Genomic DNA, 15889 nt, shown 5'->3' with positions numbered 1-15889 from the left:
TATTCTATAGAAGAAAATTCCCTTTTTTCTTAGATGGTTTCACGGCTTGAACCGAGCCCTGAACTTCTCAATCCTCTGCCTCTACGATATTCAATCTTTCGTTACAATATCATACACGTTCACCAGCAAAAAAGCTCCCTGGTGTCTCTCCCCACATTGTCTCTCCGTCGAAGTAATGATCTTCTCCCCTATTCTCCATAAGAATCCATTGAGCATCTTCTTCTGAATGTTGAAGTCGCTTATCCGTTGCAGATGTCCCACGAATCTTAGTTGGGACATTTTTATATAATAAATTATAGAGTTGCAGATTATTGTATAAATCATACAATTCGTCATTCATTTTACATTCTACCATCATTTACAGGTCTTTTTATGCGGCCTTTAATTCAAATTTTCTTTTATGAAATTGGAACCTTTTTTAAATAAAAGAAATTGATAGTAGGATCGTTAACTACGCTTAGTAGGTAAATCAGCTATATGTAATATCGCATTATAAATTAATTTATTGCAAACTTCACATTGTTATCGTACGCATCTGTTAAAAAACTGCAATCTTTTTAACATAATTTTAGATTCATGTAATGAGTTGATTCCGTTAATTATTATATCATATTATACAGATATTTCAAGGCAATACAATGAAATTTCTATTAAATTTATTTAAGATAAATTATTTATTTTTTATTAATCACTATATTTATTATATATTTTATACCATTTTAACACCAAACGTATTTGCCGTACACCGGAACCAAAGCATTCACATTATAATAGCATGTGATAAAATATACCGTGTCAAGTATTTACATAGATATACTAAACGACTGAACCACCATTATTTAGAATATTTAGATGAAAACTCAGAAAAATTACGTATACCAAGCGTACATAATACTGAAATACTAATAAATAACACTTTATAGCCGCCACGTTTCCATATTATGCCAATGTACTCGTACTTATTTATAATTCGTCTGCAGCTACCAATTCGACCACACTTTAAACGCAGCAAAATCGCCAGCAAGTAGGTAATACATACTTACTAAAAATACACAACATTTTCAAACTCTTTCGTACTTGACGGAAACTGATTCTTAAATTTATTATAACAAGGTTAATGCTTTCAGAACCAAAAAAAGCTCTGGACTTTGTACAGGAATTCATAAATTCTCAAATTTGATCTCAAACGGATTCGACCGGTAATTTTAGGGTGGATGAGTTAAACAAATAAATAAAGATACAGGAGGACCTCGACTTTCGCACATAATTGGTTCCTGAAAAGGTGTGCGAATGTTGAATGTTCGAAAGTAGAGGGAAGTAAAAAAAAATTAAATTGTGTGTATTTTGAAATATTTATTTATCAAGTAAATATAAGATGTTTAAGAGACATGTTTAAGTGGGGTATGCGGATGTTTCCCTTAAAAAGTTATCAAGAGTTAACTGTTTGCCACTCTTCTTTTTCTTATTTTAAATAAAATATTTTAAATGGTAAATCATTAACTTTACAATATTGCTTAACTGCTGGCACGAAATGTAAAGTGAACCAATCTTTTAATATTAACGCAGTAAACCCAGGCTTTTTTATTTGATTACTGGAAGCAATTCTTTATCCTTCCCTTTCAATGCTCTGGGATTTTCTGGTTGATAAATTAACATTGGCATCAATTTTAAATCACCAGCCAAGTTTCCACAAAGAAGCAATGTCAATCGGTTTTTAGAAGGTTTATGCCCTGGGGCAACTGATTCTTCCTTAGATAAGAATGTACGACTAGGGATTTTTTTCAAAATAAACCTGTGTCATCTACATTAAATATTTAGCTAGAGGAATATTCTCCATCTTCAATACTTTTTGGATAATGAGGAAATAAATTATTTTGCAGCATCTTTATCCGCATCAGCCGATTCTCCAGTGAATTTAATATAAACCAACGGTTACTTGCTTGAAAAATCGTGTTAGAATCTTCTTTTTCTAGCCTTCCAATCTTTGTACAAACTAAGAGCCTTCGCTTGAATAATTGAAATATTCAGAGGGACATCTTTTTGATGTTGGTCGTCGATCCATGATGACAAATATTTTTCCATTTCATCCATAACTGTGCCGTGTCTTTTGGAAACAACCTTTAAAGATAATATATTTCCACAATTTTGAACGTATTCCTTAAGTTCATTTTTATTTTTCAAAATTGAACATATCGTAGTAGACCTATTTGTATCATACGAACGTCCGATTGAAGCAAAAGATTCACCGCAATCAGAACGTCATGTGAAGTTTATATGTCCTTGATTTCTTTTTGTTCGTATCAACACTGCAGTTTTTCCGTTTCTCACTCATGTTTATAAATTTTTAGGGTGAAATATTTCAAATGAAGAAAATTAGCAAAACGTGCAACACGACAACGTCCGCATGCGCTCCTGCGCAAGACTAAACCTATCCTAGCTAGCTCACAAGCAAAGTGACGGGTGCGAGCAGGATGCAAGTGACGCAAGAAATGCACTTGCTTGTGAGCGAGCGAGAAGGGGATATCTTAACCCCACGGCCAGCGCGATGTTTAAAAAAAAAACGTTTTTTTTTAAATGTGCGAAATAGCGAATTGTGCGAAAGTCGAACGTTCGTAAGTCGAGGTCCGCCTGTATTTCTTGAATAACCAATCCAGAATCTCTAAAAACTAAAAATGTGGAGAAATCATAAGCTATGTCTCATGGCTAGAAAACATTGAACCACCCAAAGGGCTCACATGACACATCTGACTGGCTTGGGAGATACTGAGGTAGTTGGACTGTGAGTGGGGTACGAACGTAGATAAGTCAGGACGTTTCTTGGAGGTGGCCAAGACCCACATTAGATTCAATTGCCGACGATGACGATGAAAACATGGCGATTCTTTGTTGTCGATAAGATGATAATACAGCAATGAATTTTAAATAGGTAATGAATATAAATGTTATATTCATAGTTAATTTGCTTTGAATATTAATCAATTGCAATTTGCTTACATTCCATATGGTAGGAAAGAATAATGATTTCATGGACTGTCAGCTTATATTCCAAGGAATTTCATTGTTTAAAAGTAAAAGATATTATCAACAATTGAAAAAACTCGTGAGAGATTGATGTGCACATTACGTTTTCATTGTTTCGATACATAAATGCCCCAGCCAATGTTTTTCACATGAACATGCAAATTGTTATCTACACCCGTGTTTCCTAACCGCCGGCTCGCAAAATAGTAGATATTGTTGCGCATTTTAAAATGACATATTATGCTAAAAATTCCAAGCAAATCGTCATTCAAAAAAATTAATATACAAAATGCCACTTTGGTATTCAGACATAAAATACAAACATTACCTCAGTTGTGGATATCACTAAAATCACTTAAGTTATTGTCCGGATTTTCAAACATCTTCATTCCAACGTTCCCTGTAAGGTGTGCGCGTGTGTGCGCGCACACCTACCAAAATGTGTCCGCACACATGTTTTCATCTCCCGCACAGTCTCACACAAACATATTATTGTAAAAGAAAGTTTCCTTTGTCAGATTTTGGTTTTGCTCGAAAGCACGAAACCATCACATGCACAATTCTAGTAGCCTATAGACTCATAAAATGTCAAAAAGGATAATTTTAAAATGGAATGGCTCTCTGAAATCGTCGAAACAGAAATGCCATCTTCAATGCATTCGCAAAAAGTAAGAATTGGTGATATATTTGTATATTCGTAAACAGATGATTGTTTCAAACTCATCATATGCTCCACAGCAAATATGCAAGGAGAATTCACGTCTGGAAATAAGTGGATTGAATGGAAGTTGTATATTTAAAAAAGGCATTTAAGTCAAAAAGTATACCGGGATGCTGTTACGAAATTGAAACATTTGAAAAAAGGTGGACTTGCAACTAATCTGGTTGCGATCTAATCAAAGTGTTGATTGATAATGTACTATTGGCTATAAAAAAAAATGCTCCTATGCTTTCTGTATAAGATATTCAAAATCACGTTCATGTATCTAAATACACAGATATTCCTGAAAGCTGGCGAAGTAAAAATTATGAGTTTGAATTTGTCGAATGCAGTCATAAAAAAAGAATTTTTGACGAATTACGGAAGTCTCGGTATCATACATTAATTCTTGATGAAAGTACGGATATATGTAAAAAAATGCTAATTTACATATACGATAAATTACAAAACTATTTTTCGTTGTTAGTGTTATTATTATATAAAATCACTGAAATTAATAAATACCTTAAAAATATAAGTTTTAATAAAAAAAATTATGTGTGTGTTCGTGGGGGGGGGGGGGGGGGGGTTGAAATTTACCGCACCGGGTGACGGCCCAACTGCTCAGATGCGTTGATGATCCGCACACACAATAGAAAAATTAGAGGAAACGTTGCTTCTCTCATGAGCAGACCTTTTCGGCTATGTCAGTACCTAATAAAAAACTAAATAGAGAAATCGAATGGATGACAGTGCAGTGCTTCGTTTTCCGAAACAACACTGGAGCCACGGTTATCAACTATTCTAGAAAAAATGCGTTTGCAGATTTCGCATCATTATTAAAAAAATATTTACAGATCGGTTTCTGATTATTTCAGTTAACAATAGAATTTTCATGGCAGGCATGGATTTTTGTATTCACAATCATTACATGTTACATGTCTATTTATATCCGTCAGTTAAAATACTTTAAAAACTAATAAACAAAATTGGTACCTACTCAATAATACTCGTTTTTATTTTGCGTTAGCGATCCGCGTAATTAATACTCTTCTTCTATTTTCACCGATCCTCAGTTGTAAAAATATTGGGAAACACTGATCTACACACATATTATATAATACTCTCATATAATTATTATTGATGATTTGAATCGGAAATGAAAAGCGATTGTTAATCATTTATTGTTGGTTTATTTTCTTAAATAGGTTAGTAAGTAGTTATATACCTACATGCATAATAGGAACGAAGATTCAATACTGATCAATAATTTGAAGTTTGCCTTTGATTTGTAAAGGAATAATTTAATTACAATTCTGTACAATTAGTGCCACAAATAATGCAAACTATCCACGTTTAAATTGATTACAGCTAGGGCTGTCAAAAAAGTATCGGTACTTTGAAGTATTTACTTTACTTTTGATATTCCTCGGTTTCGGGGCACCCGAGCTAATCCCACATCCCCTTCATCTGTAATAGTTATCTGTATTATAGGATTGTATGATTTTACGTGTGCGATTTTATTTTTTAATTACAATATCAAGTTCCCGGTTCTTGAGGAGTTCCGGGAGAGGTTTATACCTTTAATACTAGGGTGTTGTTTTGTAAAATTTGATTTTAGAAGCTAGTAATTTAATTAATTAGTTCTTTTCTCTTCTTCCTCCTTTAAAATAAAACTCTAAAACTCTCATGGCCTCGGGCCACCGCCCCGATCCGCACCGCACCCACCGCCTCGCCGTCTTTGTTATCCATGTGCCGATCAGTTAGCCGCCCGACTGGGATCCTTTTGGTACATCTGGGTCCATTGGCTTCGACGTCGGGTTGAGAAGGTTGTGAGGGAAGCGAGTTTCAGGGTAAGGCGTACACCAGTCACCAGCTCGAGTGAAGTCGACGAAACGAGAAAGGGATATACTTTATCAGGCCATCAGGTAAAACCTGTTCGTTCATCAAAAAGTGAACCGCGATGGGGTAAAAAACTCCGAGAGTGGTTTGTGCAATACTCTCGGCCAAAAACCCCACCGCTGTGATTTTTCCTGTAAGGGAATTGTTATTAGTGGTTGTCCTTGGTTGTGAGTGAGCGTCATGGGCTGTTTGGCTCTGGTATTGGCATTGGTATGTTGGTGTGTCCTGGTTGTGGTGCTTCCTGGTTGGAATTGTCGTCTACGTCAGCCGAGGATCTGAAAGAATTAAGCAGAAGTATAGGGGGGTCCTGGGTGTAGTCGCTCTCTGCTGCTGCTTCTGTTTCTGCTTCAGGCCTGTGGATCTGTAATGCATATACATATATTTTTCTTTCCTTTCCCCTTCCTTCCTTCTTTCTCCTTCTTTCTCTCTTTTATGGTGGTTGCGGGGGGTTGCGTCTTAGTATGGTTCTTGGTCTGTTGAATTCAGTAATGTCGTTTATGTCGTAGTCATTTAAGTTCCTGATTGTGGGATTGGGGTGGTTTTCTATGGAGTCGTAGAATTTGATTGCTAGTTTTTGTATATGGTCTGCTAGGGGCTCCATGTCTAGGTCGTTATGGAGGGTTGTTCCTCTGACGTAGCATGGAGCGCCTGTGATCGAGCGTAGGGCTACGTTTTGTACAGTCTGGAGTTTTTTGATTAGGTTGGGATTTCCGTGTGCCCAGATGGGGCAAGCGTACGTCATGATTGGTATTATGATTGCCGTGTATAGGAGACGTTTTCCTCTGAGGGATAGTTTGCTACGTTTGCCTATCATTGGGTTGAGTCTTGCCTTGGCTATTCTAGCTTGTCTGACTTTGATGTTAATATGTTTAAAAAAGGTTAGATGTTTGTCCAAGTGGAGGCCTAGATATTTTACTGTGTCAGTCCAGGGGATGGCCGTGTTGTTCATATGGAGGGGTTTGGCGTGTGGGCTGTGAACGTTGAAGCGGTGTGAGAATACTATTGCCGCACTTTTTTCAGCGTTGACTTTGATGCGCCATTTCTTACACCATAGCGAGATGTTATCTGTAGCTTGTTGTACTATCATTGTGGCTTGGTTTCTGTTGATGGATTTGGCTAGGATTGCAGTATCATCGGCGTACTGAGCTACTATACATGACTTTGAAGTGGAGTTAGGGGGGATGGGAATGTCCCTGGTGAATAGGTTGTAGAGAGTAGGGGCTAGTACTGAGCCTTGTGGAACTCCGGCGGTGGGAGTACGTGTTGTTGATCTGATGCCGTTGTATTTGACCGAAAATTGTCTATCTGTGAGGAATGAGTTTAGAATTTTAATCATGGGGAGGTCAATTTCTGCTCTGGCTAGTTTGACTATGAGGCCTTCGATCCAGACTTTGTTGAAGGCCTTGACTATGTCTAAAAATAATCCTACTGTGAATGTATGCTGGTTGAGGGCGTCTATGATGAATTCTGAAGTGCGTAGTAGTTGATGGTTGGTAGAGTGTCCCTGTCTGAAGCCGTGTTGTATGTCGGGGATGAGTTCTTTCTCTAAGATAATGCTTTTAAGTCTTGAATTTATAGCTCTTTCCAGTATCTTGCTCATAGAGGGGAGCAGGCTAATCGGTCTGTGGTTTTGTTTGATACTCTTTTCTTCTGATATGATTCCGCATCAATACTTTTTTTGTTAATATCGGTTCTTTCGATACTTTTTCTCTACTTAATTTACGATTATGTGTAATATTATAATATTAGAAATATTTAAACCATTATTTTCAATGTGATATTCTTCGCCATTTTTGCTGCTGATCTAGTATACTTAGGTAATATAGATATGAAGTATATTTTTTTGTTATCTTTATTCGTTTTTGACAATATATTATATGTGTCGCTAGATTTCAAAATCAGCCAAGTCCATAATGGATGAATAGGAGAAAAACAGCTTTTTGTTTTCGCAAGTACATAGTCACAATGGTGAAAGTTTATATTATTTCGATTATAGAATATTTAAAATTAATAAGTTCCACATTTCGATAATGGAGAAATGTTAGAAAGCAGTAGTTCTTCGACAATTCACAAAAAGTCAAAAATACCTAAAGGTGGACTTGGCCGATTTTGAAATCTAGCGACACATATATATATCTTAGATACTATATCGGTTTGATGTTCTTACTTTGGTAGTTGTTTTGAGTCGATGCATCAAAAACATCCCACCACAATTTAGTCAGTTAGTAATAAGAACTATGTTTTTAACATAACAAATAACGAAATATTTAAATATATAGATACCTATCATGAAATGGTATGTGATTAAATCAACGCTTTTCACTAAACTTATTTGTAAACCTATATATTTAATGTTTTAAGCCCCAAAATTGTGTCAATAGCCACCCACCCCATCTGAGTTATATATATTTATACTTACCTATATTACACATATTTAGTTATACCCAGTAAATGTTTTACATGTGTTTAGTTTTCATGAAATTATTATTTATATATTTTGTTTCATTCTTATTATGAAGGTAAAGAAAGTTAATATATTACGTCATAATATTTAAACTCATGGTCTAATAACTCTAATAGATAGGTATACGTATAATATTATATTGTATTGTATACAAAGTCATGGTTTAATACTCTAATACAAGAATAATGTTATATTGTATAAAAAAAATTACACAATTTTCCTTTCATATTGTATTGCATAATTGTATTCTTCTTCTGTGAGTCCTATGTGTCTATTTTTTATTTTAGAATCAGCATACAAACGTCTGTGACATATATAATAATTGTAGGCACACGCATTATTATTATAAAATAAAATACACAATAGATAAATAGTTATTACATTGTCGTGTGACATACAAAAAAACAATGAAAGTCGGTATACGTTTAGAATTTGCACACGTCTTTGAACTGAGTTTGTTTCACTGACCATGACTGGAAAATCACTTTTTACCTATGTATGTTTCCGTTCCAAAGCGGGGATTCCAGTACTTATATATGTTACGCCGAATGTGCGAAATTGCCTATTACATGAAATGGGCAAAATTTTGCCTGATTCACGTAATAGTCACGCCCGTTGCCTTATTCATGAATTAGGTAAATTATCTGCCGAGTGCGTGAATTCGCCAGGGTATGGAATTCTTAAACTGTTAACATGACAGTAGAAAAAGTAAATTTAATACGGATGGTTTTATTAGTCATAATTGGACATAATATTATATTATTATTATTAAGTTAGGTTAGGTTAGGTTTTGTAATTCTGAGTTCAACTGAATGTCCATTTTGAGGTTAGCTAACAAGTATCAACAAACTATCAAATCATACTATCACAAACAAACAATCGCTCGAAACAAACAGCTCGTATTCTTGTTTGTCCGGTACAGATTTTTTCTTGTTTGTCCAAGATTTTTAACTAACTTCCCGACTAGCTAGACATTTGAAACTTTTTGAATATATCAGAACACGACAACAATGCATTCTTTTAATACTTAAGCAGAATTGAATTCATTTTCAGTTAATTATGTTTTTCTATGTTTCGGAAAAAAAATCGTTAAAGGTAATATTTACTACTCACTAGTATTGGTTGCTAAGTGGGTCCTAGTAACTAAATTATTAATATATACGTGCGTTACTATGGAAATCAATATGAAATGTCAAAATGACATTTCTGTATTCTATAATATTTATTCAGTATTTCTATCAAGTACAATAAAAACGTTTTTATTAATACATAGAATTGTCAAGTTTATATGATTTAACAGAAAATTTAAAAACGTGGTATATAAAAAAGTTCTTTTTATCTAGTAATTATTAATTTTCAGATTAATTCAGGTTTTAACTCGACCTATTATTATCTAGAGACTACTCTACTACATGAGTCTACTTGTCTGTTGACTACTTGAGCTACTTGACTAATCTACTTGAGCAAGTGGCTGACACCCATTTCTCGTAAAAAACAAAATCTGTTAATACAAACCTCTACTCTGTGGAGGCCCATATGATCCTATTAGGATCGGACATGGTCGAAAAAAAATTATCTATCCTCTAATACAAAAAAGATTCTCATACCCAATTTAAAAAAATCTAGAAATAAGATTACTTATTTCGCATAATTGATCCATCACAGGATCCATAAATCCAGGGCTGGTGTCATGCCGTATCTACTCGCAGAACTAACCATTTTTAAACCAAAGAATTCTTCCCGCTGTTTTTCTTTCGTTGTTGTCGTCTTATATTGTTTATAAATGAATATTTCTGATTTATACAATGAGTTTATCACTTGATATTTACCATAAAATTGCTTTATGACACATGTAAAGCTCACGTGGTTAGCTTTATCAAGAATGAGTATAAATTATTATCATGAATCATCATTAGACCAAAGCAAGTAGATACTGAAAACATCTTATGAAAACATTGCCTCAAAAAGGATATTAGGTACTTCTGTTTTTTTTCAGTTCATGTATTACTACATGTTACCTATCTTGTTGGTATTTTTTTTCGGTTTGCTTCCATAGACCACCATTATAAATTCAAAATTATTGTGGTATATTTTCAGAAAACAACTACTATTTAGCAAAAATCGTGTACTATTATATTTTAGTCAGATAGCTGTTGATATTTAGAAAATCTTGTATACAAAATAATATATCTGTCTATAAAATATTAAAAAATATATTTTTAAAGCAAAAATATCAATTCGATGAATTTAAGGCTATACCTCAGTTGAGGCATGGTCTAAAAAGATCGTGGCTAGGCGATGCGCGGATTGTGAAAATGACGTGTGCCGAACGAAATATAATTTGTCATATAAATCCAACATGCGTCCATTTAATGTTCTGTTTATTGTTATATTAGTAACAATAATAATATATTCATTGACATGTTTTCTTTTTCAAGTAAATGGGTAACGTTTTTTAGTCATCTTTATAGGATTTAAGAATTAATACCCCCGTCACCGTCATGAAACAATTGACGTGTTCACAGCTCGACGTTCGCTCTCCGATTCCAACGACTCCAAAATTTCGTCGCACCTATAGTTGAAAATTATTTGCCGTTTCACTGAAGTACCGTCTTAAAAACTAATAACAACTAATGCTCTTTAAAAAGTGCTAGGATGCTTTCATATTGTTTGGTTTATAATAATATCTATGCTTGTCCGTAATATAATAATATTTTAACTCAATAGTAATCCTTGTGAAATTGCTTATTGGTAGCCAATAATAGATCGCGATCTGTCATTAATTACAAAGTCAGAGTTTCCCAAAAAAAAAAGTATTGTAAAAATAAAATTGTTATATTTTAAATTATTATTTTTACTCATTGTAACATTGTGTTATTTAAAGCAGAATATTATTCAGGAACTTATGGAAAAGCATGGCCGGCGGAAATGGAAAATCTGGATATCGGTGATCGGAGTGTTGGTGATTGTACTGGTGCTGATTGTAGTCGCGATCCTTCTCCTGACGGGAGGGAAGGCGGACGGAGGAGATGGCTGTCCGCAGCCGCTGCCCGTCAGTCTCGAAGATGTGATGCTAGGAAAACTATCAGCGAACAGATTCAATGCAACGTGGATATCAGGTAACTATAATTTCCAATAATATTATTTTTACATGTACTTGTTACTGATTCTGTCCGCATTCAATTCGCTACGATATGCATATGGCTTTAAATAGTAGCTCCATGGCCCCACAAAGGGGAGGGGGGTGACAGGGCTCCAGCCTGGGGGCCCGGCGTGGCGGGTTAACCAGATAAGTGAGATAAACACACACCATAAATTGGATTTAGTAAAAAAGTCACTTGCTTACTTCATGACTCTCGTTATTACTCTCATTATCGTTCATACGGTAAACATAACCCAGACAGCGCAGTCTCCCAATATTATTTGGTTGAAATGCGCTGTAAAATTCAGTGGTCTACCGTAGAGCAGTGGTTTCCAAACTTTACGTTACTACGCCTCCCTTTTTAAAAAATCGAATTTTGGCGCCTGCCCATCCTTTATTTCATTAAATACATTTTTACACAAAGTGCTTTTTATAAGAAACGGGCTCGATTATATGGATTTCATTGCATCTAATGCAGAAAATCCCATTTCGCATAAATATGATGTTACGAACGGTATCAGTACCTACTTGCATTGCTTTTCTTGACAAAGTATTATACTATTATTCTTCAGTTCGATTCAACCAAAATTGAACAAAGGTTTTTGTTTTCATATACATATAATAATAATAATTATAAAATAAAATTCTACACGTGAATTATCACCAATCACACACATCACACAATCACATCAAGACACATATATTTATAGACTTTTTTTTATGAATAGAACGAATTTGTGGTGTGTGTTTATCTCACTTAACTGGTCGATCCGTAACGCCGGGCCCTCAGGCTGGACCTCTGTCAGCCCCCTTTTGTAGAGGCCATGCACAATAGTATAGAAATGAGGTATATTAAAATTAGTTTCCATATCTTCATACAGGTTTGCAAAAAACCTAACTTTTTAGGACTGTTTTTTATGTACCTAGTTTATAACTAGCTGCCGTTTTATGAACTATGCACTTGCAAACTGCAAATCTGTGGCTACATTATTGTGTTAAACTTTTCGCGTCTCCCTTTGCAACAGTCCGTGCCTCCCCAGGAGTCTCTATTTCAGATTTCCCGGAGTGTCTATTTCAGATGGTGAATACTGGTGGTAGATAGCGTCATCATTTCATGGCGCAACAGCCCGGAGTGGGTCCAGGCATCCACAAGTCGTCTTTACCAGTCCGGTCTATCTTACGCAATCCTCGCATCTAGAATTCCGATAGCTCGTGTATTCCAGGCCACGGCATGTAACCACCGCAATTTGGATCTCCCTAAAATCCTTCGCCCAGCTACGCACCAAAAACTTTCCGGACTTATCGGCCTAGGTCCATTTTGTTGATCATGACCAGTCTATTGGAGTCGGGAAATCGTAATGGTTTGGAATATTTGGGTTCGTCCAATTGCTAGCAGACTTCACGGTTGTGACGTATGCTCCACACTCCATCTTCATTATTTGCTTCAAATATCGCTCTCAGCATATTTCGTTCGAAAATTAGAATACCTTCCGTTTTCAGACTTACTCCTGTGGCCCCAATATTTTGATCCATATGTGAAGACAGCTGTTTTTTGTAAGTAGATATATCTGGATTTTTGTGTTCCGAGAGAGCTTTTTGCATTTCAGATGTTTACATATTCCAAAGTAACACTTGTTGGCTATCTGTATTTGTCTTTTGAATTATGTTTTCATATCAATGTTAGCGGTAACAATAGAACCCAGATAAGTGAAGTGATCGAACAACAGAGTGAAGTCGTAGATATAAAAAAATAATAATTTATTCATTATACATTATATATTTTTTTTTAATTTACAGATACTGAACTTCTTTTTACGGACATGGAAGGAAATCTCATGTTATACAATGTACAAACAGATGAAAACATTAATCTTCTCCCGAAGGATAACCAAGTAAGTAAGATCAACTAAATTTTAAAAAAAAACTCACCGTTCAGTATGTTTTGAATAATTTAATAGAAGTTACCTAGGTATTTATCTTAATCGGTGAGTGATTTTTTCACACATATATTATATTTATTCTTTACAGTGATATTATGCTTATAATACCAACACAGAACAGATAATAAATAGAATACCGATAGGCTATATTCAATACGCCGCATCTTGATGCAGGATTTTGAATGTGTGAGTGTCCTACGAAAATGAAGCACGCATTATGCACGTGCAATAGTGTGTGTAATACACCAACATTAAATGAGCGTAAATGCATAAACTGAGAGCAGTTATCAGTATTTGACGTAAAACGTATTCTAGACACTGTGTAAGTTTAACACGGATTCTTCCTTACTCGAGTCGGTTACCTGCTATCGCCTTACTCGTTATGTATTTCAGTTCCCATTATTTCTGAGTTCCCTGAATACCAATCATAATCTTTCTACTATAATACAAATAAGATAACAATTCACTCATTTCCATCACTTAAATTGGTTTCTCAAACGTAGAAATAATTACCAACTCAATAAACTATTATATCTAACGTCATGAAAAGCATTTACTTTAAACATGTTAAAAATAAAACAAACCCTAACTCTGACACAACACAACCTAAGAATAATATACCTGCGTATGAAGTAGGGCGAATTAGGATTTTTTAATCGATTAATGATCACACGCATATACACAATTTCTACAGTGAAATATTGAATTGTGAGTAATAATTTAAAGTAATCTATTTATTAACAAAATGAAAAATATTTTTCTCCTGGGCAGCGCTCGAAATGGAAAAGTTTACGAACCGGAGCGCTCGACAGTTTTCTGAAGAATATATAGTTATTATAGTTAGAAGACATAGTTATCAAATTTTATGTGTATTTCATAAAAATAAGTGTGTTAGATTTTCTATTATATGGCCTATCTAGCGCAGACGGTCAAATTATTTTTTCCACGAGACGGAGCGATAATTTTACCGATTTTACGAACAGGAACGGCGCTCCGGTGCGTTCCGGTCCATTTCGAGCCCTGCTCCTGGGGGAATATAATGTGTGTTCATATGCATTTTGTCGGTATTTCGTAAAAATTGGCTATTTTCAAAGTGTTTTTTAATACTGTCAGTCATGGCCCCTACATCCTAAAGCGGGCCCCCCGGCCAGGATCTTTGGCAGGCCCCCTACCTATCGCTAAGTTTAATGGCATGTGTGATGCACAACATAAGCGATTTCAAAATTGTGTTAGAGATAAAAGTAAGGGCTTTCAGTTTATTTTTAGCGATTTAGTGGAGTTTTAATAAATCTACTTGAATTATGGAGTTGTCGAGTGGTGTACAAAATAATCAAAAATTGCATTTTACAACCTCATTTTTTAAATGTAACCGCAGACGACTTTTTTTACTATTTGAGTGTGTGATGATCACATTTGTTATGTGTGTTTATCTCACATATCTGATTAACCCGCCACGCCAGGCCCCTAGGCTAGAGCCCTGTCAGACTCCCTCTTGTGGGGGCCATGCTGTCAGTAATTAACGAAAACATTATGTTTGGTACAATATGGTAGGTATATATAGACTGACAACTATCACTTGAGTCGTGCCATTGGCGTTCTAAGTTCTTCTAGTTCTCACCTCACGTCGCTTCAACCGCGCCTCAAGTTAAAGTTGTCTATCCCTATTCATATTAAACCATACACGATAATAATAATTGTCTATCATGCTTACTGTTATGTTCTATAATAATACTCAAAATAAATATTATAGAAACAATTTTCTGTATAACTTTAATTATCTTTGCTACCAATTTTACTAATAATAATATATTGTCATATTATTTCCAGATCCTTGCAAGTTCATTTGACCAGCAATTATCATTAGACAAGAAGTATTTGCTGCTGGCCTACAGTTACAGAAAGGTATGTTTAAGTCATATTATTTATCATTTAGTCCGTTCAATACAAGTGATAAATTTGATTGCATAATATGAAAACTACAGTTGCATCTCATATGGATTATGTAATACAGGGCTTCGACCCGGAACAGAACCGAAAACCGAATACTGGGAAAACCGTTATTTTTGTACGAATGAAAATCAAGGACGATTTTTTTCAAACACATGCGTTAACATGATCTTACTCTCCACCAGTGTTGCCAACCGTACTATAATTATTAATTATAGTACAATACTATAATTTTGATTCTCCAAAAAATGTAAAATACTATAATTTTAATGGATATAAGCCGAAAAATGTTCCTGTACTATATTTTTTACAGAAATACTATAATTTTTATGCCTTTGTACTCTAATCAGCATAGAAAAAGATGGCAACACTGCTCTCCAATTAAGTTGTCGTAGGCGTAACACGACTTATGTCTTTGGTTTTGGCCCATGTACTCTTACACTATTGGGTCACTCACTACTATCAACTCGGAGTTGAACCGAAAACCGGAAAAACCGTTATATTTTCGGAACGAAAACCGGAACCGAACCGATATATATTTTTTTTACTTGAACCGGAAAAAAACCGAATTGAAAAAATAACGGTTCGAAGCCCTGGTGTAATATCTCATAAGAAGTTAGATTTTCTTACACGCCTCTGTTCCATACAATGAAATTGTGCAAATTGGTGTTTTGTTTATGAACCTTCAAAAATACTGCGCTTGTCCAGTATGACAAAATAATAAATACGCAAAATTTATCCGTAACATAATTTATTTCCCTTCATCAATATCC

General features: G+C 34.9%; 1 protein-coding gene across 11 annotated transcripts in view; it reads left to right on the top strand.

Annotated features, from left to right (window-relative positions):
* Nucleotides 1-15889, top strand: part of ome (dipeptidyl peptidase 4 omega) — a 116973-nt gene that overhangs the window by 79798 nt on the left and 21286 nt on the right. For 4 of the 11 annotated variants that reach the window (XM_085959037.1, XM_085959039.1, XM_085959036.1 and 1 more), the window contains exons 3-5: nucleotides 10987-11206; nucleotides 13027-13121; nucleotides 14997-15071. In XM_085959037.1, the coding sequence (XP_085815163.1) occupies nucleotides 10987-11206; nucleotides 13027-13121; nucleotides 14997-15071 (390 nt within the window). Of the gene's footprint in view, nucleotides 1-10971; nucleotides 11207-13026; nucleotides 13122-14996; nucleotides 15072-15889 lie in introns of all 11 variants that reach the window. The other 7 variants (XM_085959030.1, XM_085959031.1, XM_085959029.1 and 4 more) reach the window with 2 other exon arrangements.

Source organism: Rhyacophila brunnea, unplaced genomic scaffold, assembly GCF_057557595.1.
Source record: "Rhyacophila brunnea isolate RB1 unplaced genomic scaffold, BYU_Rbru_1.0 scaffold_8, whole genome shotgun sequence".
NCBI lineage: Eukaryota > Metazoa > Arthropoda > Insecta > Trichoptera > Rhyacophilidae > Rhyacophila > Rhyacophila brunnea.
The sequence above is the reverse complement of the archived record's forward strand: the minus strand, read 5'-3'. Positions and strand labels throughout refer to the sequence as shown.